The sequence below is a fragment of the Aptenodytes patagonicus genome, chromosome 5 (assembly GCF_965638725.1).
Source record: "Aptenodytes patagonicus chromosome 5, bAptPat1.pri.cur, whole genome shotgun sequence".
Taxonomy (NCBI): Eukaryota; Metazoa; Chordata; class Aves; order Sphenisciformes; family Spheniscidae; genus Aptenodytes; species Aptenodytes patagonicus.
In genome coordinates, this window is record NC_134953.1 from 75,952,008 (window position 1) to 75,975,941 (window position 23,934).

The 23,934-nt window shown below is 36.2% G+C and overlaps 2 protein-coding genes across 5 annotated transcripts in view; one reads left to right on the plus strand and one right to left on the minus strand.

Moving 5' to 3' along the window:
- Nucleotides 1-7,873, plus strand: C5H1orf146 (chromosome 5 C1orf146 homolog). Its single transcript, XM_076337730.1, has 5 exons — nucleotides 1-69; nucleotides 2,042-2,135; nucleotides 3,260-3,428; nucleotides 6,287-6,365; nucleotides 7,741-7,873. Exons 1-5 carry the CDS (start codon nucleotides 1-3, stop codon nucleotides 7,858-7,860), a joined length of 531 nt encoding a protein of 176 aa, XP_076193845.1. The 3' UTR covers nucleotides 7,861-7,873.
- Nucleotides 7,839-23,934, minus strand: part of GLMN (glomulin, FKBP associated protein) — a 24,361-nt gene continuing 8,265 nt past the window's right edge. For 3 of the 4 annotated variants that reach the window (XM_076337725.1, XM_076337727.1, XM_076337728.1), the window contains exons 8-19: nucleotides 20,917-21,104; nucleotides 20,373-20,426; nucleotides 19,418-19,448; nucleotides 18,948-19,037; nucleotides 18,355-18,396; nucleotides 18,189-18,262; nucleotides 17,788-17,872; nucleotides 15,462-15,571; nucleotides 14,272-14,335; nucleotides 10,640-10,763; nucleotides 9,146-9,228; nucleotides 7,839-9,006 (exon numbers count right to left, since the gene is read on the minus strand). In XM_076337725.1, the coding sequence (XP_076193840.1) occupies nucleotides 8,899-9,006; nucleotides 9,146-9,228; nucleotides 10,640-10,763; nucleotides 14,272-14,335; nucleotides 15,462-15,571; nucleotides 17,788-17,872; nucleotides 18,189-18,262; nucleotides 18,355-18,396; nucleotides 18,948-19,037; nucleotides 19,418-19,448; nucleotides 20,373-20,426; nucleotides 20,917-21,104 (1,053 nt within the window). In that variant the 3' untranslated portion in view covers nucleotides 7,839-8,898. The remainder of the gene's footprint in view (nucleotides 9,007-9,145; nucleotides 9,229-10,639; nucleotides 10,764-14,271; nucleotides 14,336-15,461; nucleotides 15,572-17,787; nucleotides 17,873-18,188; nucleotides 18,263-18,354; nucleotides 18,397-18,947; nucleotides 19,038-19,417; nucleotides 19,449-20,372; nucleotides 20,427-20,916; nucleotides 21,105-23,934) is intronic. The other variant, XM_076337729.1, reaches the window with a different exon arrangement.

Here is a 23,934-nt window from a genome sequence, read left to right on the forward strand (position 1 = left end):
ATGACAGAAAGTGGTGGGCAGGAACAGTCAAGATGGATAACAACAGTTATTATGAGTACAGCTCTGCAGGTACAACTCCACTTGTCAAGAGCAGCATCTGATTCACTAAGAAATGCTGAAAGAAGCATTTCCTATATTCTATACGTGGAAATATTTTATGCGATGTCAATGAATATAGGGTTTTGAGGATAAAACAGTGACATTAGTCTGAAATTCTTTCCACTATAGTACTGGTTCTTTTTGTGTGTGTGTGGTTTTTCTCCTAGTTACTTCTGTACCTATTTAGTATTCTTGCCACCTGCTATTCTGAGTTATACTGCTTTAGGATTGTCCTCCTGATTCATTATTTTTGCACTGCACTGATGCTGCTTTCAATTAGCACTATGAATAAGTCCATCAGAAATGTTTTTAATTTTCTGAATTTCTCCCTAAACACTTTATTTTCTACTATACAGTATCAACATTGGGGTAGATTATTACTCAGTAAGTGTGCAATTCAGTTTAAAATAGTGAATCTTACAGATACTGATGTGTATTTATATCCGTTAATATCAGAAGCCTGGACTGTGTTCCTCAGTAAAGGGAAAGGGTACGTCAAGGAGCTCGTAATTAGTTCCTGCAGCTGAGACCAATTTCATGCCAGCTGGAGAGAATTTAGAGGCAAGAGGGCTTTGATTTACAAGCAAGGATATCTTATGCTAGCTTGGCTGACAAGGTATTACCCCATCTCTGCTGTATAAATGGGTGAATGGTGTTGAAGTAATTCCTGAATCACCTCAGTTTAAAGCCTGTTCTTATTTGCCTGCTTCTTTTGGAGTAACAGCCTGTAAACTGTTCCAGCTTGGGAACTGCTTCAAGGGCAACTTAATGCATAACATGGTGAGAGGTATCGGAGGGCAGTGATCTCATCAGCTATAGCAGCATAACTCACTCCTACTAATAAGAGCCCCAACTCTACTCAAAACTACTGCTGTTGGTAAGGACTCCCAGTGAGCAAAGATACGGAAATAGCTGAATACAAATCTAAGATGGCTTTTATTTTACAAAGGCATTGCTTTGTATCAGTTTTGGTTATGAGGTTTCTCTTTTCCCTGCGCAGCTATCCTTTTCTTATAGCTGTTATTTATATTTGTGCATTAAATAATTCACTGTCAGCAGTGGCTTTGAAGCAGAGAGTTTTTCCAAAATTGTAGTTATACCTCATAAGCAGCTGTCGTCGAGTGTTCCCTTTCCAGACCAATTGAAGCATAACATTTCTGGTTACTGCCTCCTTCAGGGTTAACTTGCTATCCTGACTTTATTTTGTACTCTTCCACTAAATCACGACACTTCCCTATATAGGCAGGTTGGCTAATGTTTTAAATGTGTAGGTTAAAGAACATGTTATTAGCTAAAAAGGATTCAGCGATTTAATTTTTAAAATGTGTGTGTTTGAGCAGCTTCTGTAGAACATACTGCAGAAATGCTTTTTGCAGGCTGAAAAACGTATCCAAACCCACTCCATTCTGTAGATGATTATGTTGCCATGTTCTGGTTTTCCTGAGTGGATTGCATTCTGTCGAAAGGCTTTAAAGGAAATCATGTCCCATACAGATTTTCTGAACTATCTTCCAAATGCAATGCTGACATCTGTGAAAATAATGCAGTCTAATTAACTGGAGTCATAGAAACACACTACTGTAAGTTCCTCACTTCTGCAAATCCTCCTTTAGCACATCTTACAAAAATAGACTGTAAAATGTTTGAGCTTCTTTATGTATTATGCAAGAGTTTCCTGTGGCAAACTGAATGTATGCATGCAAAATTGTCATTCGATGTTTGATAACTTCCCATGCAAATGTTTCAAAATTTCATTAACTGAAAAAGTTTAATTAACATTTTACTACTTTTTTTATTGCAAGTGGAATAAAAAATATTTTTTTAAACAACTATGCTAAAGTTCTATCTCTAATGGTCCAGACAATGCTTTGAGAATATTTCTATCTATCTAACTTGTTGGCTGAAAACATATTTTAAAAATAACCTTTTAAAATTTATTTAGACTCATGAAATTTCTACGATTCTGCAGAGGCAACAACACCGAGTTCGATATTCAGAATCGGTGGAAATTGGATCCGTGATTTTTTCTGTTTCTGGTACAGTACTTTGAAGTTTACGTTTTTAAACTCATAAGCTCTAATGAGGTACAAGATCAGGCCCTGTTGTAGGCTACACTAAACTGAATAAAAGCTGCCTTGTTGGAATGTCGTGCAATAGTGGAAGGAGCTGTGCTGTGGTTGCACACAAATCAGAGGGTGGAGCAGAGAACTTTGAGGATGAAACGTTTTCATTGTTTTTTACTTTTTTTGGATGTATTGTAGAACAGCTTATGTTAGATCATCAGCCGAACTGTTTAGTAAATTGTTATAACTGAGCGAACACGTTGCGTGCCACTAACATGTAAGGCAGCTGTCAAGATTTTTAGTATTCATGGCTGTAAACACAAGAGTGAACCAAGACCCTTGGCTTTCATCTTCCAAGTTGAGTTTGCAGGCATGGTGGTAGCAGAGGAGTTAGGGAAAGGATTCTTTGAGTGGGTTTGATTAGGAAAACACTGAAACTGCAAATGTGAAATATCTGTCCTTCCTTTTTAGAGCACATGATGCTTTAGACAGGTAGACGAGATCCTTAAGCTGAAGCTTTCCTGAACTGTAAGGATTAACAAGGCACACACTGGCCTAGTCTTTTGTAGCCTCGATTGTTAAGCCTCCTAAACTTCAGCCTTCTTAACTTTCCCTTTCAGAATAACTTAGTGGATGGGGTTAGACTTTCATTTTTCATGGTAGACAGTTTAGCTTACTTTGAAGATGTTACAGGTGTGTTTATTTATCTCATTTAGAAATAGGACTTGCTGAGCTCTTCAATCAGTCTCTGCATTTGCCCTAAATTCATTCCATTATAGCAGTTTCTTGTTCCTGAAGCATGTGCTTTCAAAGGCATTCAGATGTCTGTACTCTGAGTGGATTGAACAGTTGGGGTTTTTTGATGTTATGGTCGAAAATAACCTCCAAGTTATCTGTAGTTTTACCTGAAAAATACTGGTCATCACTGGCCAAATCTCATGATTACACTTCTGTCGCGATGTGTAAATTCATTCATGTGTTTTGTTCCATCGGCTTCTAAACTCGTGTTTGAGTAAGAATTCTGCTTCCTGGTTTGTGGTGAGAACTTAATCACGTTACTGCCATGACGACTACATTTATATAAATTTCTTCAATAGGTGTTGCGTTTATACTGGCAGACACTCAAGACTTGCTTATGACGGGGGAAGAACAGTTCTTCAAAAGAATTCAGAAGTTCATAAACATTCATCGGAACAGTTTTTTGGTTTTGTCAGCTGCTCTTCACGGACCAGAAGAATGGAATGTCATGTTTAGGATTCAGAGAAGGTATGATTTCAACATCAAACCAAAATTGTGATTGCTAGAAAGAAATGGAGTAGCGGTCCTAGATTCGGGAATGTTATTTTAGGAATTATTTTCAGGAATATGAATTTTATTTTGCTAATGCACTGGAAAATTATTTAAAGCATATATTTCTTAATGGCAAATGAAAAGAATACTAAGTGAAACAATCTGACGTGTCATAGGTAACAAAAGGGGACGTTCCTCAAAACACAGCAAATAACATCCCTTTCAATCACTTTAGGGCTAAGTAATACAATTCTTTTTAAAGTTTTCTCTTGAACTGGAAAATTAGGCAATTTTCTTAGCTCTGTCAGCATCTTCTCATGATCATTTTCGAAACAGAACTGGCAGGTTTCCTTCATGAGAAAAGGCTTTATTGTAAAGTACAGATTCTTTACCAGCTTTTAGAATCTGTTTACTTGGAACAATGTCTATTATACAGAGCTAGAACAATTGAAATAATCAATGCTATTTTACACCAGAAGTATAAAACTGGACATTAAAACTGGTTTGTTTAAAACTTTATCTGTGATTTCTAATGAAGCCTGAAAACTTGCATGTTTCAGTACGTACCTGCTGACAACAATTACCAGATTGTGCTCCATACTTGTAGTCAAAACTATTTTCTGGTAGGTACAGTAATCCTAACTGCAGTCGATTTTCACTCTTGACATCAAAGTGGTGACTATTCTAATGGAGTCTTTGATCTTTACCTCCTTGAAACTAGCACCAGTTTTGTTAAATCCTGGGCACACTGCCAAATGCTGATGAGTAGCAGAGTGTATGGGATGAAATGTAGGAAATCCATTACCCATTTGTGAAAATTCCATAAATTTTCATGAGAGGTCTTAAAAGCTCTGCCACCATTCAGCAGGAACACATTACTCAGCTGATGGCAATGCTAATTCTCAACCTACTCTGTGGTTATGTACAACAGATTTTGCGTACGTGTCAATCACTAACAAATGTGATGTTTTGAAACTATATTCCATTTGGCGAGTCAGTAATTTTATTAGAATAAAAGTAATAGTTTTGTCATTGCAGGCCATACCAAATTGATGTTGATGAGGCACAATTATATTTTAGATGCAAGTGCTTTGTTACTACCTGGCAGCTTGGGGTTCTGCTATTGTATGTAATCACCGACTGAGCTTTTGCATTGGCGGGGTTGAAACTTGTGCCGTATTCTCTCAAACTGCAAGTCACCTGTTGAATTTGTTAAAAAACAAAAAGTCCCCTGCTATTTTCAGGTCTCCCTGTATTACTGTTTCTTTCTGCTTATTTATGGTTTCGTTGCAGTTGGGGAAGGATTTTTTTACTGTTATTAAGAACATTATAGGATTGTTGTTCCAACAACATGAACACTTTATGTATGTAGAGTTGTGTATATCACGGGGGAAGCGGGAGAAAACCAATCTTTAGCATCACAGCTCAAATGAGCATTCCACTAAAATCCTCAGTAAACCTGTATGTTAATTTTTAAACACCTTGGAGGAAAGACCAGCCTTGTGTTCTAATGGCCAGTACTCTGTCCATTGATCAAATTAATAAAATACAAACTAAATTTAGACCTGCTGTAATTGGAAGCAGAACTATCGATAGAAATGGATTTTCATGGATCTAGGTAAGTACATGTAATTGTTTCTGTGTTGCACTTCATTCATTCATGTTGTGCTTAGCCCATTGCTAGTATTAGCGAAGTTGTGTCTATTTCCCTCATCCCTAAATGTAAATCAAACCACAGTTTCTGCATCGGATTTTAGCAAAACTCAACAGTGACCCGAGTACCTACTCTTAGGGAAGGACACTGCCTATAACATTTATTTTTTCTAATTAGAAGAATGGGCAGCCAAGTTCAGGTCGGCTATCTAACCAGCATGGGTCTGAATGTGAGTGAGTCCAAAGTCATCAAACGGATTGAGGGGAAGAACAGGCGGTAGTCACAAGGGGAGGTCACAGGGGAGTATACAGCTGAGCAGCTGGGCACTTTGTTTGGATTAAATTTTGGATTATTTAAAATTCCTCATTCTTTGTTGTTAAGGCCCTAACATGTTTTAGCTCAACGCTAACTGTGTTGTCATTGTTACAACACACTTGTATGTTGTGTGGATAAGACTCCTTAAGACTTAAGATACAAGTCTTAAGGAGAGGCTCTGTGCTTGCCAAAGCTTTGACCTCTCTCTCTTCCATGACTGCATTGAATGACAACTGATGCTAGTATTTTAAACCTTCAGATTCCATTCTCAAGAATGAATGCATATGAATAACATTATTTATAGAAAGAGAATGAATTTTAGGTTAAATTATTTGAATGACCAAGTCTTTACATGAAATTCTTAGCAGAATTATCCCATTATCTTAATCACATCTGACATATAGATTGCTATATTTAGACAGTACGCTACAAAGATTTGGTTCAAATTCTGAAGTATTTTTAGCACACTGGTTTTAGATACTTTCCTGGGGTTTTTTATGGCTTTGGAAGAACACAAAACATTTTTTTACCGGCACTGAGAACGGACAGTCTTCAACAAAATAGCAGAAGAGGGTTTCGTTCTCTCTGCATGTACACGTGCTTAAGAAGTGTTGATTGATTGTCAAAGAGCCCTAGAAAAAGAAATGAGCCCTTCCAAATCCCCCCTAAACAAGTGGTACAGAAATGGGACAGACGGCTAACCAAACGGCATGAACTCTCCAGTTGCCTTTAAAGATAAAAGCAATCTCCTATGTACTTGGGGCGAAGGCACAGTAAGAAGTTGTTTACATCATGTGGGAATGCTTTTCGAGTTTTATGGTGTAACAAATGTGCATTCTTAACCTTGATTTATTTTGATGTGCAGATTCCTGGGCAGTAATTTACGTGTAATACCAGTTCATAATACTGCTGAAACTGTTAAGTTAATGCTAACTATAGCTAAGGTAAGTCTGGTTGCATATACTTAAAAATACTAGTTCTTCAGAAGTGTATTAGCCAGGAAAAGCCAAGAACTATAAAATATTTATTTTTCCTTAATGGAACTTTTTGGGTCATATTGACCACAATCCATGTAATCCATCGAGGTAGGACTGTTACTCTGATGCTTTAGCTGAGTCTTTATTGTTAAAGGTAACTTTAAAAGCTCTTCATAGCATCTATGAAGACAAATTAGATATTTAAATACTCAATTCTGTTCTTATTTACCACTGTTAAGTTAGGATGTTGTCACTTCACTTACTAGTGCAGAACCAGCATGAGATCTAAATATGTAATGACTTCAACTTAAAGTCAAAATGCCAATCTGAAAACTCTAGTTACTTGTGGATTTTTAACGATGCACGTACTAGTATATTATTTCTGCAGCTTAATGAGTGTAACTTATCTGCAACATACCCCGTATGCATCGACACATTATTAATTGAATCTATTTACTGAACCTCTTTAAAGAACACTTTTCCATGAGAATTCCAACTTAGATACTAACTGTAACAGTACTAGCAGCATCCCGTGTACCAAAAATAAAAAGAGCAGGTTGAGTGACACATTAGGAATCAAATATGAATTTACACTTTATCCTCTCCTGAAGTGGGCATCTCAAAATAATAAGCATTAATCTATTCAGAGTATTCATTTTAAAAGTGTGTAAGCTACATCTCACTTATTACATGGCAAAAGTTGTTAAATACTTATCACAATGTTGAACATCATACTTAAACTGATGTCTGGCCCAGACTCTCAATACAGCATTAACCTAAAAGCTTTTAAGATTACTGCTGATCCTATAAACTTGAATTTGCTTTTCCACTCGTTCAGAATGTTTACGCCAAACTTCAACAGGAGAGCCCCATAAGAAGCAATGATCGTATATAATACACCACAAATCTATCGGTTGCCGTTACATTAGTTCTTACTGATGCAGTGCAAAGCCAGTTTAATGAGCTCATCTTTTGCCAGAGAATCCCTAACTAGTATAGGGCCTAAAAAACAAACTTTTTTGCCCCAGGTTAAGAGACATGGCCAAGGGAGCAATACCGTCCAACTAATCCCGAGCTACCATACCCAACTCCTGCTGAAACACCATCCAGATAGTCAGCTGCAATGCTGACAGGACTGGTTACTTTAGGACTGGTCTTGCACCTTAAAGGGATACGTCAAATCACCTCTGAACGTCATTCCTGAATGTCTACTTCAGAAAACGTGACTCAAATTTCACTGCTGAATACTTTTGCATTTGTACTATTTGAAAAATAAGATGTTGAATGTTCTACTACCTAAGAGTTACTGTGTCCTACTGATAATATTTTGCTTTCCTCCAAGATAACTTCCAAGCCACGAGCAGATGATATTCGTTACAAAATGGCAATGACAAAAGCCCAAATAATAGAAAACAGCCCAGTTTGGAAGATGCTTCAGGAGTACCAGTTGCATTGTAATTAATTTAGTATTTGGGGTTTTTATTCATAAATAGAGTAGCTACATCTTAAACAAAATATAGAATGTTCTTAAAAATAGTTACATTTCAAAAGACTGTATGTACAACTTAAGCATTTAGAATGAAAATTTATATTAAATAACTACACAGTGAGAAACAGCATAGAATGCACATTTGGTACAATGTAAGAAAAAAAAAGTGGTTTAACTGCACTGTAGAAAAGCCATCCTTATTTTCAACTTGATTCTGAACTTACGAGCTCATCTGTTTATACTAATTTCCCAAAATATTTAATATATCTTAAGGAAAACTTTATCATTAAAGAGAAGGATGATCAAAACAATTCCAAAATACAGGTTTCCCATGCATAAACAGGTATATGTATGAAATCTTACACAGTGTGTTTTTTAAACACAAGTGTTATCTGTTGCGTTACTAATTTTTAACATCTTACTTGGCTCAAAGTTGATGTGTTTCTCTTTAAACCTGGTTTCCTTTGCCATAGTGTTTCTACTATTATCTATCTATGCCTTACAGTCCTGTTTGTAAATACAGAAGCTTGTTTTTCAACGTTAAAAAGCACTAATAAAAATACCTTGCGCTTAAACGGTGCTTTTTAATCAATGGTTCTCCAGTCACTTTATAAAAAAAAAAAAAAACAAACTTTGTAATTCACAACACCAGTCAGCAACTATATCTAACAAATTCTGAAAATCAACAAAAATAAATACACAACCATACCTTCTTGCCACAGCATAAGAACAAAAAACCCCCTTGTTTTTAGTTTCTAAACTTAAGAAAAAGCATCAAATTCTGAAGAGCAGTATTTCGGTAAAGAGGCCATCTGTCTGAATCGCATACAACAATGGCAAAAGAAAATAAAAAAGAACAGCAAGAAGACTTATGAAGAGCAGCACTTGCAATTCTTCTAGAGGCCACTCTGAATTGCTCTTCTTTAAAGGTTGGTAGCCTCCTTTTCAACTAAAGCCTCATGGTCAAAATGATCTTATAAGAAGTATGTTAATTCAAATACTTCAGCTGACCTAACTATTTTCATCCATTACAGCTTTTATTTTCACTTCAATGAGTTCTTCTACTCGAGCTAGAACGCTTTCTATTAAATCAAATGTGAAGAGGGCCGAGTGTAAAACCTGAAATGACGAAAGAGATTAATGTTATTTTTATTAGGATAATTTTTTTTTTTTTACCCACTGTACATGTACGTTTGTCTCCAGATTGAAGAGAAAACGTCAATACTTCTGAATAACTCTGAAGGAAACGCAAACTCACCTGAAGCTGCATGTCAGTAGTCATGGCAGGCATCTTTTCCCCACTAACAGTTAGAGAACAAACTGTGTTAGAACTGTGTGCCTCTGTAGAAGAAAATAACCAACCAGAGATCAGGCTGCTGTTTCACGTAACTTTTAGAATGAAAGGACTATTTAAAATATTAGCATTTCTAGGACAGTCATTGTTAAAAACCCCCACAGACCTAGGGATTGACCAAACACAGGACAGGAGGTGCTGAACCTTAAGAGGAAGACAGTTTGAGCTGGATGCTCTCTCTGTATTTTCTATACATTACTAAACAGGCAATATCTGCAACTCAAAACAATTTTATATAGCAGAAATGCTCCTTAAAAGGAAAAAAAAAGTTAAATCTGGTCATTTTTTGATACATTTTTAATATTTCCACAGCCGGACAGATAGTAGAAGGTTCTTTAGCTTGACCTAATGAAGCCAGACATGAAATACTTATTTTATTAAGAAAAGGCTGCAGGCTTCTCTGTTTCAGACAGATTACTTGCAGCAGGCAAAACTACAAGGACAAGTCTGTAAACTAAGGGGAAAAACTCTTACATTCAGACCACATATCTGAAATTCAACATAGTGCTTACAAAGATTATACACTGGGGAGAAAGGCTAAACCATTCACTATTTTGAGTTAGATGTTCTCTCCTGAACTCGAATCTCTTTATGCTTTGTCAAAGCCAAGAGAAATCTAAGAGGGGCTTAAAGAAAAGGCTTCTTCCCGATTCATTTTAAAGGGTTCCCTTTAGACAGATATCCACAGGTCACCTTCAGAAAAATTCCCCTTCTCTGCCTCATATAGTTTACAACAACAAAAGAGGACAAGACTAGGGGCAAAAAGCCATACTGACATTTTTGGTAGCAGAAGCGAGTTCCTTGGGCTGTCTTAATTACACTGGAGACCACAAAGGAACAGAGGATCTGACATACACAGACATGGCCTAAAGCAGCTATAGCGCCTATGCCCTGTGGAATGTGTCTGCTTAACCCACAGCAGAATCTGATTCTGTGTGTCAGATTAAAATAAACAAATAAAAATCCAGAATGTAATCCTTCAGGCTTTAAGAGAGCACCTACTTGCCGTGCAAATTATTTCTCCTCGTTAACCTCCCCACACCTAGTATGAAACCTAAGGGCTATATATTCACAGAGAGACTTAGATGCTCCTGTCTAACCGTAAAATCAAAAGTATAAATGCAGAACAAGCTTTGAAGATCTCCATGTGACATTTCTATCAGGTTCCCATAAGGTTTACAAATGTGACAAGAGAGAAGCGAGTTCAGATTTTTCTGACCAATTATGAAAATTATTAATATCAAATATAGCAACTACTGAATTATTACTTGAAATTTGGAATAGTGTCAACAGTTAAATAAAACATGATCTATACAGCACTCACCAATTCTTTGTTTCCAAAGGATTTCCAAAGTTTCTAAATATGAACAAAGCTAAGAAAAAAAGAAAACAACTAACCTCTTCTGTTTTCTTTCTTGTTCTTTATTTCTGCTTCATAGTGCGCTTTTGACATATTGAGTCCTACGTGCAGTGGTTTTAAGAAATTCTGCTCAATCTTGGCAAGTGTGGTCCATACACCAGTCTATTCAAACAGAGCAGAGAAGGCTACAAATTACTTTTAATGGAGCATTGCAATGCTAAGTTTTTGAGCACGAGTTTTTGGACTACACTTCTGTGCTGGGGAAAAAGAAAAAAAGAATTTAGACTCATCCATTTAAGCATGAATAGCATCATGATGGACGTTTAAGCTCCTCTCTCTCACATTTTCAACATTATGTGTTGAAAATTGGAGGATGAAGCAGTCAAAGGGGGTGGGGGGTGGGGGGGCAACTTAGTATGTAGGCTGATAACTACAGCAATGGAAACACACGTTTTCAACTTGTTCTTGTAAGCAAAGCTGAAAGGACCTTGGTATGTTGGAGGGGCAGTACTAGCCACTTTCTCAGGCTAGAATCTCTACAGGGAGTAAAGAGCAGTTGTAGATTCCTCTAAGATAATTCAGCAGCAAAATGGCACAAATATTTAAGTTCCCGAATTAACACAGTATTGCGATGCCAAATGAAAGCTCTGATAAATGTCATGCTCCCCAAATATATAAGGGTCTTGTCTATATTGCATTCAGTTTTAAAAGCATTGTAGGAATGTTACTGGATATGCTACTACCCCATCCTTAGGCACGCTAGCCAAAGTGACACGTGAACTTCTCCCCAGTTTGGCATGGGTGAAAGGAGGAGTTTACAGTAACGGCACTCAGGAAGCAAGAGATACAAGGAAAAGATGCTCAAAAGCAAGGCTGTTCAAGGTTACACAGCACGAGAGGAAAACTTCTCTGCCTTGGCACCTTAGAAGCTTCTAGTTACAAAACTGCTGTAGAAGGAAACAAATATAAAGCAGTCTTTGTGTCTTTGGATATAGGAGCCATTTATATGACTCCTTTCTTCAGGCAGTATCCTCAAAGGGCAGAGTAAGGACGATAAAAATACGAGTTCTCAATGTTAAATAGTATTGCTGATTACAGTGGAAAATTCACCAAATTTTAATGCTAAATGACACAAAGTTAACTGGTCAAATAAGAAAACCGGTAATTACTTCCATCAGAATGGGGCTAAAAATGAAGAAATAACTTTCCAGAAGAACACTGATTTTTAAACTTGATAATTAAAATGCTTGTTACACAGCAATCAAAACATCTGAACTGACATGAAAAGAAGCATTTTTCTTCCTGCCCCACTTGCACTATATGAAAGGAGAGAGGGAAGAAGTCAAGAAGAACTGGCAGGGCTTAAGTTTAAAGGAAAACTTCAGAAGAGGTGAAGCTATTTTCTCCACAAACTGTAGGGACATTCTTTATGCCAGGTACTAGACAGCACTGTTACAGCAATTGTGTGCTACTATGTATAAATTTTTAATAATAATAATAATAATAATAATAATAATAATAATAATAATAATAATAATAAGAGAGGAATACTCTTTTTTCTTACAAAGCTAAGCATTTACATGAAACTGAGTGGACCATAATGAGCACTTAAACAGTAATCGCTCTGTAAATCTGAGAAACGGATATAGTCTATCAATACTAACTAATTACATAAATAGTAAATTAGAAATGCACCAACTGAAAGCTATTTTTACTATTCATTTTCATTACAGTTTTGGTAATCAGAGCAAGCTATATTATTATTCTTCTACTTAGACTAATAATATCATTACGCACTTATAAAACCTGTATTCATAGATCTCAAAGTGCTCTAAAAGTAGATGAGATTTTTTTTCCTGTATTTAGAAAACAGAAAGTGATATACTGAAGTATATTACTCCAAATCATAAAGTCAGTCAAGGAACTGGGGGAGAACAACAAAACACCTTAGGATACTTATCTTCTGGGTAGAATATTCATCTGACCATGATACTGCTTATTGAAGTCAGGAAAGGCTTTACTGTACTTTAAAACTGAAAAGCAGTTTTTCTTTAAACCGTCACTAATTTAAAAAAATATTTTAATGCAAAAATCAAAACATTTAGTACTAAGGAGATCATAGAATAGTTTGGGTTGGAAGGGACCTCTGAAGGTCATCTAGTCCAACCCCCCTGCAATGAGCAGGGACATCTTCAACTAGATCAGGTGATACTTGTTTGCTACATGATAGAGTGGATAAAAAGCTACTGAATTGCATGAATCAGAGGAATGGTGGAACACAGTAATTTGAAAGAGTCAACAGAACTTGCATTTACTAGCAGAATAAGTAGCCATTTGGTAGTGGAATGTAATTGGAAAACTAAACATAAATAATTCCATTGGCTCTTCAATGCTGTATGACACAATGCGAGTCAGAGCATTTATAAATCAGCTACTAGAATATGGAATCCATATATCGACCCAATTGTGAAATTCAGACGTTTCCCCTTGAGTATCCAGGATCACATTTCCTTTCTGTCAACTGCAGGTGGACAGGACTGACTGTACACAAAACCAGCAGGTCCATCATAATATACTACACTGAAAAGCCATACAGCAATTGAATAACAAATACAGTTTGCACTGATCTACCAGTAACAAGTGTTGCTGACTGCTTCAGACAGAAAAGAGCTAAACAAAACAGAGAAGAAAGAGGTGGGGATTACAACTAAAGCTATAAAATCCTGCTTTAAACTGAGGTAGCATAATATTATATGGGTAAAATACATAAAGGCAGTTTCAATTTTTTAAATATACTGCAAAGTTTAAGTATGCAGAGTATTTCTGAAATATCTACACTCAAACATCCACACACAGGAGAAATGACGGTAAAGAGGTATACCGATAATAAAAACGTAGGTAAACTACAGTGGTGGGCAGTTTAGGCTGGCAAGTCACCTATGTGCATAAAACATTCTAGGCTGTATCCAGTAAAGCAATGTAGCAGAAAATCAGATAGGTCTGGCCATTCCTTTTGTTAATTCAGCAGGTGGATCTTACAGACAAGAATTTTTTTTATGCTAATACCTAGGGACGCTTTTAACATGTACCTATTATGCAGCTGCACAGTTGCAGTCAATATAGAATACTGTTTTGCCCAGCTAAAAACTATTTAAATATGATTATTAAATACTTTCTGAGAAATCTTAATACTATTAACTTTCAGCATATCACACAAAAATTATTTTGCCTAAAGATGAATAAAATGGATCTCCTGAACTGCAAAGGTTTGTATTATCATTATTATAAAAAAATCCACTTGGAGGCTTGAGGGATACCACTGAATAAATAAGCAAGAGTAACAAATATTTCTTCTCATGGGAATACTTGATAGAGATGTTATTTTATGGTGACAGACTCTAAAGTTACGGACATACAGTTCATCAGGCAGAGTAAAAGGATTAGCTTGTTTACAGCAACAGTTAAGTATGAATGCAATCAAATTTCATCAGAATAAAACACACACGTCACATATCTCCTAATGTAGTTAATAAAAACATCACTTATGGATTACTGAGCATTGCAAAGAAAAAAGCAAAAAACATTTTTAAATCAAGGATAACAGCGTTCACGTTGAGTCGAGCTCTCAGCCCTTAGCTAATCAATCATTTTCAAATCAGTTAGTACTTACTTGATTATCACTTTCACAATCCTTAATGACTAAGTATCTTAGTAGATTTAGTGACGCCATAATCCTGTGAATTAAAAATACGCTATTATTTAGAACACAGATTTGTATTACAGGGATAATAATTTAAATTGTCCATTAGCCAGACATCCTAAAAATATCCATTTGTACAAAACGCAGCCACTCCTCTGTTGAGCAATATAGCTTAGTCTAGAGCACCAGCACGCAGTAACGTCCACATCACAACAGTTGACACTTTGCAAGTAAGATTAAAACCGTCAGCAGATTGGAGAAGGCTGCTGATGTGAAGGAAAGTTCTCTGAAGAGATAGAACCTTACTACGGAATTTGTAATATGCATCACTGGTGATCCAAAGTTGATATGAAACTAGTGTGACAGTTCTCTATTACTGGATTGAATTCTTACTTTTGAGTGCTTTTTAAAAATATGCTTTTTGCTTTTGTTTTACCATACTTTTTAGCAGAAACTATTTATTGCTTTTTCCAGATAAACAGTACAGTTACAGATCACACATCTGGGTTTTTAAGTAGTTATGTGTCCATCTGGACACTATCACCCTATGGACTTACAAGCCCAACCTTTACTCATCATACAGGAAGAGACTTGTCCTATACAGGAGATTTTCAGAGACATTGGCCGTTATTTTGGTATTGCTTAATGCAAGTATTTGCTGTTCAGGTGGCTCTGTATTCTCACTCAAGAGATACTGGATTCCCAGCAGCAATGTGTGAAACAGCCTCAAAAAGGCTGTGTGCTAAAAGTTGTATCTGATAATTGTTGTCCCCCTGTGTCACATAAGACAACATACCACATTTCTTTTGTTCTGCCAACTGCTTCTGCAGAAAGCTGACAAACCATACAGTCCTGAAGAAATAATGCTTTACCTCTTAGTTCTGTAATTTGGCATCTGAGGCCTTACATCCTCAGGGAATGGGGAAGGAATTCCTTTCTTATTGTTCAAATCAATGTAATAGCATTGTGACATTCTTCTATACAGCGTTAGTTGAAAGGATGGCTGAAATAAGCGATCATTTCCATTTCTAGTTTAAAATACATTGATGCTGTCACCTCATTAATTACATGACAGCACACCTCCCATTGTAGTAAGGTAGTTTGAAGTCTTTTTAAATGATTAAAAAGGAGAAAAGCCTCTAACTGTGATTACAACTCACCTATCTGAGTTTTGCAGAAGATCTGTCTCAGCACCTTCTGGAAGCAAAAGCACTAAATCCAGAAGCGAGATCAGGTGATGTCCCGTAAACCAAATGTTGTCACATGCCTTCTGAAAAAAGCGATACAAAGTTTAGTTGAGTGCAAAATTTAAATCTTAAAGATATCTTAAATAAATCTTAAATAATTTAACAACAGTTTTGGGAAAAGAGAGAAGCAAAATAAAAAAAATTTCAAACACTGGCAGAAATCTTTTTTAATTACTACATGTGAATGAAGTATACAAACTAGTCTTTTCATAGTCCTCCCTACTTTGTCTCTTCATGCCAAGCTGTTCTTTTCAGTTTCACTAGAATAGATTCTCCACCTCTTCACCATACCACCATCTATATAGTTAATATTTGTTTACATAAATTTAGCAAATTGTACTAAGCACTCTCTTCTTTTATACTGAGGTATGGAACAATTAGCTATCTTTACCAGAGACTCTATTCATTTCATAATAGTAGTATCACGATTTTTTTTTTTTTTTAAAGATGATCAGGTGTTTTAAGTTTTCTTTGCATATTTCTAAACCCACAACTCCTAGCAATGCTTGCAAGTGAAGTACTCCTTCACCTCTATGGTTCTTTGATGGAGGAAGGACATTCAATTACTTTCTTTTGAAAGTGGGAGGGAGGAGAGGACAGAAAGGAGAATCATTTAAGCATAAGATGGAGAGTAGTAGGTCTTGAAGTGGCAGAACATAATTACTCTGATGCCCTCTGCCATCACAGACAGACCACTTGCTATTTTCACAAAAATTCCCCTAAATTACAACAAATATGAAGTAAGGAGGGGCAAAACAACAAAAAACCACCTCTCTCACTTGCTTAGTGGAAGTTTTTTTAAAGCCTTGCAGCTAAGACCCCTGAAAATTCCCTCCTCAGTGAGGATGGTTGAGCCTCCCTGCGCTGGTGCTAACTTAAGGGTGTGCCCATCATTCCCAAAGAGCAAGTGAGCACGCTTCTCTCTGAAAGTTTCGCAGCCTCTTCAAAAGGCTCTTTCATGTCAGTACAACGAAGCTGAGAGCATGGAGTTGTTGCAAAGGTCCCGTGCTGGCAAAGTCCTTATCTCAGGTAAAGGTGGGGAAGGTTGGGGGAAGAGGTATCATACACAGGGCAAAAGCTAGACAAGAGAGGAAACCGGGACAAAGGCAGAAATGGATTAGAAGGAAAACCGAGATTAGATAAGGAGACGAGAAGGGTAATTGTCTGTTAAGTCAGATCAGATGCGGGACCTGGAAAGATTAAGACTAGCTGGGCACAAAAACTAAGATGAAGTAAATGGACAGCAATAGGAAATTGTTATCATTATGTCTATAGCAGAATTCTGTGCAACAAACCTAGAATATTCAAATTCATATGATGAAATTTTAAAATTATTTGTCTTTTTGACAGCCAGGGAACTCTACACGGAAGAAATGTATTAAGAGAATTTTGAGGCTGTAAGTAAGGAAATTTCAGAATATACTTTTACTTATTCAATTTTGGCGCAAGCCCCTTTTGGAACAGTTTTCATCTTATCATCTTCTTCACCCCTGCTGATTCAATATACAGGATAGACTATGATCTAATAAATAGTAATACACTGTTTTCTAACATAATTATGCTAGCATAAAATATGCATAAATTTACTATATTGTCCTATTTGACAAAAGGCAGTATCCCTGAGAATCAAATTTCGTTTGGAAAAGGCCCTAAGCAGTTAAAAAAAAAAAAAAAAGAGAGAGGAAAAAAAGAGCTACTAATTTATTTTTAATTACTTTTTCCAACTTCCTGATATAAATGATTATAAAATATGAGATTTAAATGGCTTTGATCTAACTCAACCCTTTCTGATGAACTTAAGGTTTGTGAAGCACTCGTAATATAATGCTGACTGTCATCATAAAAACCAAGAAAAAATTAATAATTCTGTCTGGACTGTAGCATTTGAATTATATTCAAGCAATGAGGAACTGTGAGGATAAAACAAAATATTGAGTAGTTCCTCTTTAAGAAAGAAGCATGTATTTTCAAGCACAGAAAAGGTAGTAATAACTTCTTAGAAAAATACAATAAGATAGTGCAATCAAAAAATACATTTGTAAAATTATAATGTAAAAATACATATGCAGAAAAAAGCCAAATTAATATTTTTAATGATATAATTTCCCAATCTTATGTTTCTTTTCAAAGTGGATTTTTTTTAATGCATCACTCAAAGCTTGAGCTCTACACATCTTCTCAACATAATACTGATAGAATTTTGAGATGGCAACTTGTTTTTTAGTGGTAATAGCCTCACCGTTAACGATAAGTGAATCTGATCTTTTATGTTTTTAATAATGTATCCTTCCACACCAGCATGGTTGCTTGTCTTCAGTAAACACCTTCAAACAAACAAACAAAAATATTATCTCCTCAAAGCTGCCTATATAGTTAGCTCAAAACTTAGTGAATAAGGCCATAATGTCATCTAAGTGGGAGTTTTACCACAGATGAATGACTATGTAACCTTTAAACACTAGCTTACGTAAGACAACTGATTTTATGTGAGGCAATTGGAAATCATTATTTACCCAAAAATTAACATAGTAAAATTAATGTGGTTTACCAGATAGGAACTCTGTCAGAAAACATTGTATTTATGCAATTAGGCTGCACCAAGGCTGATATTACACAATCTACAGTAATTTGTATGCATACCTGAATAATGTATATTTTCCCTCTGCGTCAAACTTGTCTATGAACAACTGCAAAATATTTAAACTCTTCTTTCTCTTAAAAAAAAAAAAAAAAAAAAGATGTTATCAGATTAATTCTAATTAAGTAAATCCAGCACTTAACTGATTCTGTAGGTCTCATTACATACCAGATGCTCTATGGGACAAAGGGTCATAACTTTCACCAAATCCTGCAGTTGGACAAAGAAAACATAATTTCTAATTACATACAGATTAGTACATTACATCACACTGACTAAAATCTATTCAAGACATTAAAAAAACCCAAACCCAACAAAAACCAAAACCCACAGCCCACAAAACCATGCCTGTGAGAAGATTCTCATCAGAGAAATTCACATTAGCTTCAGTGGTTGAAATCCCAGGGCTGATACACGAGACTACTATACTCATACTGTTGGGTCCAAACAAGAACGTAGTCAAGCAGCAGATTTGCAAGGAAGAGGCAAAAATGAGCAAGCATCATCTTTCACCTAAGATCAGTGCCCACCTGCCCCAGTGGCCTGTACATACACTAAGTATATTTTAACTGTCACTGAAACTTTATGCTGTAGCAGGTAGAAAAGACAATCAATTCTGTATAGCAAGACACCAAAGGTTTCAATTTAACGACACAGGTGTATAAAGGTTCAGTAGCATGTCCTCTCTTAAACACCTAGAAGACAGCTAGATATTAGTTATAATCAAACTTTAAAGACTTCTGTACATTGCTTCATATTACCTGAGGTACATCAATAAAATCTCTGAATTCTAAATACTGATGGAGAAGGCTGTTATCTTCCATTCTCAATAAACAGCTCTCAAACAGGTCCTGCAGGTGGGGGGAAAAAACAAAAAGCTGCCAACATTTTGCACATATATAAGACATTAATCTACATGCTTAACATTTCATGGCTAAAACCACCTTCACTATAAATGCTCATTCGCATATCCAAAGTTCCTAGGAGCTACAAATGTAAGTGATAATGGTAATTTAGACATTTATGCATGTGTGTGAAGTTCAATAAATATAAGTGTTTGTAAGACTGAAGAATACCTAATTAAGCCTCAAAATATTTCTGAGGCTATTATCTATCATTTGTACCTTGCTTAGAAAGGGAAACTAAAGTTTTACCATTACTTAAACTGGAAAAAACAAACAAACAAAACAAAACATTCCAACATTGAAAATTTGATTAAAAGAAAACTTACAAGTCCTTTAGATAACATAGATTCTTCTGTTCTAGAAGAAGAAGAAACATTATCAAATTTAAGTTGTTAAAAAGACACTGTTGCTATTTCAGAAGAAATACTAGAATAGAGATCAAAAAGAACTTGTCCCTCAACAATTTTCATTCTATTTTCTAAATATAGTATCTTCATTATTCCTCTCAAAGATTTTTAGAATAAACTGGCTGATGAAAAGTTGAAGATTAGACTCCTCTCTTCAGGGTCAAAAATGACTTTTTTTTCCCCTCCATATTTATAAATGCTCAAAAGTAGCATTTCACAGGTATCAAGACATTGATTAACAAAGAAAATGAAACTTTTCCCAGATGATTCCATTTGCATAGTTCTGCAAGCCTAAGAAAAACACAACAGATCCTAAACTGAAGAGACCAGGAAGTTTTGTTTAAACTTTACCAAGAAATGGTAAGCAGTCCTAATGGGAAACTTCCCTTCTATAGCAGCGCTAGAAACTATTTGGCCAACACTGCTGCTTATGGAAGGTGAAATAATCACAATATATGGAAAAGTCTGGTTTCCTTTAGAAAGCCTGACCTTTAATCAGACAGCATATCGTAGCAGAATACATTCAAATAAATGCTATCACGATAGTTTTCTCTAGTAGCAAACTAATTGTTACAGAAGTACAAGTAAATATACACTCCAATTATTCTGCATATGTTTAAAAGACCTTAATTTTGCGTTTTCAGAATAAAGTTTCTAAAAATGATATCACAATACAAGCTGAAAACAATAAATATATGTTTTAGACAACTTTTTATACTTCTTAGTAAAAGAAGCCATCTTGTGGAACTGCCGTTTTAACTCTCAGGTTTAAAAACCTCCTCTGAACTTATCTGGTATATTTGAAATTTGATTCTAGGAATTACTATAAAAGATGACACCCACTACCTAGAACTCCAAATACCATAAACCCTACCTTTTCAGTAGCACTTCAATATGCGTCATGTTGCACTGCAGAAGGTATGATGGACTAAAAGAGAAAGATTAGGTTTACATTAAACTGCATAAGCCATATACATTTGCACACAGTTAATATATTTGACGGGATTAGTCTTTTTGGAAAAATTTATAAAAAATCTTTATAGAATTAATAATTTTGAAATAGACACAAAATAGTAAGTCAAATTGCTGTTAATAACTCCTACATAGAAGCTGTCTCTAAATATGCAATTGAAAGTTTAATACGTGTTCATTTTCAGCATGTGACTAACCCTGTTTCTTTAAAAGAACAGCTCATCTAAAATTAAACCGTAACAGAGTAATCTGCAGGACTGGAGTATGTTCTTATGTATATAATATAAGCTACATAAAATATAAATGCATAAAGGTTGACATGAAACAAAATTCTAGTGAAATACACAGTTTTCATTCATAACTATTCACAAACAAAAAGTTTTCTTCTGCTCAGAAAGAATCTTCAAAGTACAGACTTACAGTAAGTGAGGAAGAATAGTTCTTACCTAAATACCGCTGGAAAGCAATCAATACCAAAATGCTGAACAAACATCAGATACGACAGACATGCCAAAGAATCTGCAGAATTCTTTTGCTCTATGTCCGCAAACTCCTGATTCTCCCAGTGTGGACTTTTGCCTTTACGATGTAAAAACACTAATGGTATCAGTTCTCTAATATCCCACAAAATGTCCTAAAAAAGAAAGATAGATTGCCTATAGTTGCCTTTAAAAGACCTGTATACCAGTTAAGTTTCAAAGCTTTAACTGTATTTACAGTAAATTCTCTTACATAGCATATATATAAATTAATATAAATATTTTGTATTTATGCTATATACACATACACAAAAAGGACCCTGCAGGAAAAATAACTACTGTTAGAAGAATGTTACTAAGATGGCAAAGTCAAGCACTCAAAAGCTAGCAAAAGCCAAGCCTAGTTTGGCTCCCTTATCCACAATGCTATGAATAATGATAGCCTCACGATCACATTATGCCACAGGACCCCTGTGTTTTTCAGATCACAGAATACTCACTATTTTGTTTTCTGCTCACTAATCAATATGCAACACAACGTTTATCTGCTAAAGGCAAGCCCCGCTTTAAAGTTACAATCACTCTGTATGGCCTTTCTTTCCAGTGATGTGCAACACAATGACACCCAAGTACTTCACAAATACTAGTGTGGTTTTTTCCACCCGCCCCCCCCACATTCATGTGGATTAGGAGGTAGTGTAACTCCTATTGTACATATCATGAAGAAACAGCGAGACCAAGGTTAACTCACTATTCCAGGGTTGTCCAAACTGAACACCTGGGATCTCACATTTTGGAAAATTAGGATTACACAAAATGTCATACAGTCAAAGCATGACTTTACTGACCTTAGCTGCAGCTCTCATTACCCAATTCCACAAACAGCAGAAGTCAATTTCTTGAGAATATGAAGAAAAGGTAATTCATAATTAGCATAAAAAACATGGTTTCAGACCGTGCCCAACAGGAGAGGCAGGATAAAAAGCCAGTTTTTCAAAGCACCCTTCAACTATCTTAGCCATGAGATCATCTTCTGGTAATCCCTGCCTCCTTCACTGCACACCCTAAAAGTCCTGCAATAAATGAAGTAAAGGTCTCAGAGACAAGATTCTCTTTCATTGCACAACCCTGATTGATCCACACAGCAGTTCCATCCTATGCTGAGACATGCTGCAGAAAAACATGGATGTGATCATGATAGAAAACCTAATTATGGTTGAAAAACAACCAAAAGTTTTGGTAACTGCTTAGTGTGCTTCACTTTACAATCTTAACATTTGGATACAGAATTTTGTGTGCAAAAATGCTTAGATTTTTAAACGCAAATTGGAGAAGAAAGAGTTGCATCACATGGCAACTTCCAGGCTTCCTCTGTGTGCATGCACATTTGCACACACTTATATGTAGTGTATTTTGTGTGCTTTCCTCATCCCAGCTGGCTCCAAGCCTTCCTTTTGAAACTCATCAAGTCTTAGTGTGCCATTCCCTCCCCCAAACTGACACCCTGACCCAGTCTCTCTGCTCTTCTAGGACTAATTCCTCCACTATATCATATAAAAAGCTGTCTTTCTTCTAACTCCCTAGTTCATAGTTTAGAGCCATTTCAGCCATCTTCCTCCGACAGCTAGATTTCCTCTGTCCCTCAGCCAGTTTCACCCCCACTCTACCTTCTCTGTAACTTCCATCTCCCTCTTACAAAGCTCCAGGCATTCTTTGACTTTTGTCCTTCTGTATTTGACTTGTGAATTTTCCTCCTCTAACCAGGGATAACAAGGTAGAACAAAGTCCAAAGCTCAAACTTAACTCTAGTCTTTAATAGAGTCGACATTAACATGAGAAACAAGTGTATCCATAGTTTATAAAACAACTTACAGAAAAGAATTGCAATGGCCAGTTATCAAAACCAGAATTGTATTTTTGTTAACGGTAAATATTAATAACCAGTTAATAGTCATTTAATGCTCAGTTCTCCTATACATCTAAAAAGGTCAGCTTGTTTTGTAAGAATTGAAGACTTTAGCTGCAATCTTGATACAAATGAGCTGTTACGGTCTATTCAGTGTTATCCAACTAGTGGCCCATTGGCTATCCCGAGGGAAGACTCCATTTAGTACTGGGAATATTTTCCACCCTTTTATTTTGTAGTAAGATTTACCAGCCTGCTTCTGAATAAACTGTTATAAAATAATCCAGCACCTGGCTGTCAAGAAGGTTCCTTCATTTCATCAGCCCAACACAAGTCATTGTATAAACACACATTTGAAAATTAGAGACAACTGGTATTTACAAATATTTTAAATTTGGTGTACTGGCTCTGGCTGGCATGGAGTTGGTTTTCTTCATGGCAGCCCGTATGGTGCTCTGTTTTAGATCTGCAACGAAAACAGTGTTGATAACGCACCAGTGTTTCAGCTATCGCTGAGCAGTGCTTACACAGGGTCAAGGCCTTCTGATTCTTACTCTGCCACTCAGCAAGCAGGCAGAGGGTGGGTGAGAAGCTGGGAGGGGACACAGCTGGGACAGCTGACCCGAACTGATCAAAAAGGTATTCCATCCCCTATAACATCACACTCAGCAACAAGTTGCGGGGATGTAGTATTTTTCAGATTAACTGTCGTTCAGAGACTGGCTGGGCATCGGTCTGCTGGTAAGGAGGTGGTGAGTGACTGCGACTGCATCACTTGGGGGTTTTTTTCCTTCATTTATTAAATTGTCTTTTTCTCAACCCGTGAGTTTTTCTTGCTTTGGCCCTTCAGATTCTCTTCCCCATTCCGATGAGGGGGCCTAAGTGAGTGACTGGGTCAGGGCTTAGCTGCCAGCTGAGGTCAAGCCACTACATTTGGAAATGTGCAAGAGAGGAAATACTCTTTACCACATTCAAAACATGAACAAAGCACAGCTCTACTTGCTGTAACTTTATTAATCACACCTAGTCCTATTTCTGAAAACATACACGTATTGTGTGTTCCAACATATGCATGGACT

Bases quoted from the DNA above. Each gene is read 5' to 3' on its own strand.
- C5H1orf146 (XM_076337730.1), top strand. From the start codon at position 1: ATGACAGAAAGTGGTGGGCAGGAACAGTCAAGATGGATAACAACAGTT. The intron at 2,136-3,259 runs GTACAGTACTTT...TTTCTTCAATAG, and splicing joins CGTGATTTTTTCTGTTTCTG to GTGTTGCGTTTATACTGGCA. The intron at 6,366-7,740 runs GTAAGTCTGGTT...CTTTCCTCCAAG, and splicing joins TAATGCTAACTATAGCTAAG to ATAACTTCCAAGCCACGAGC.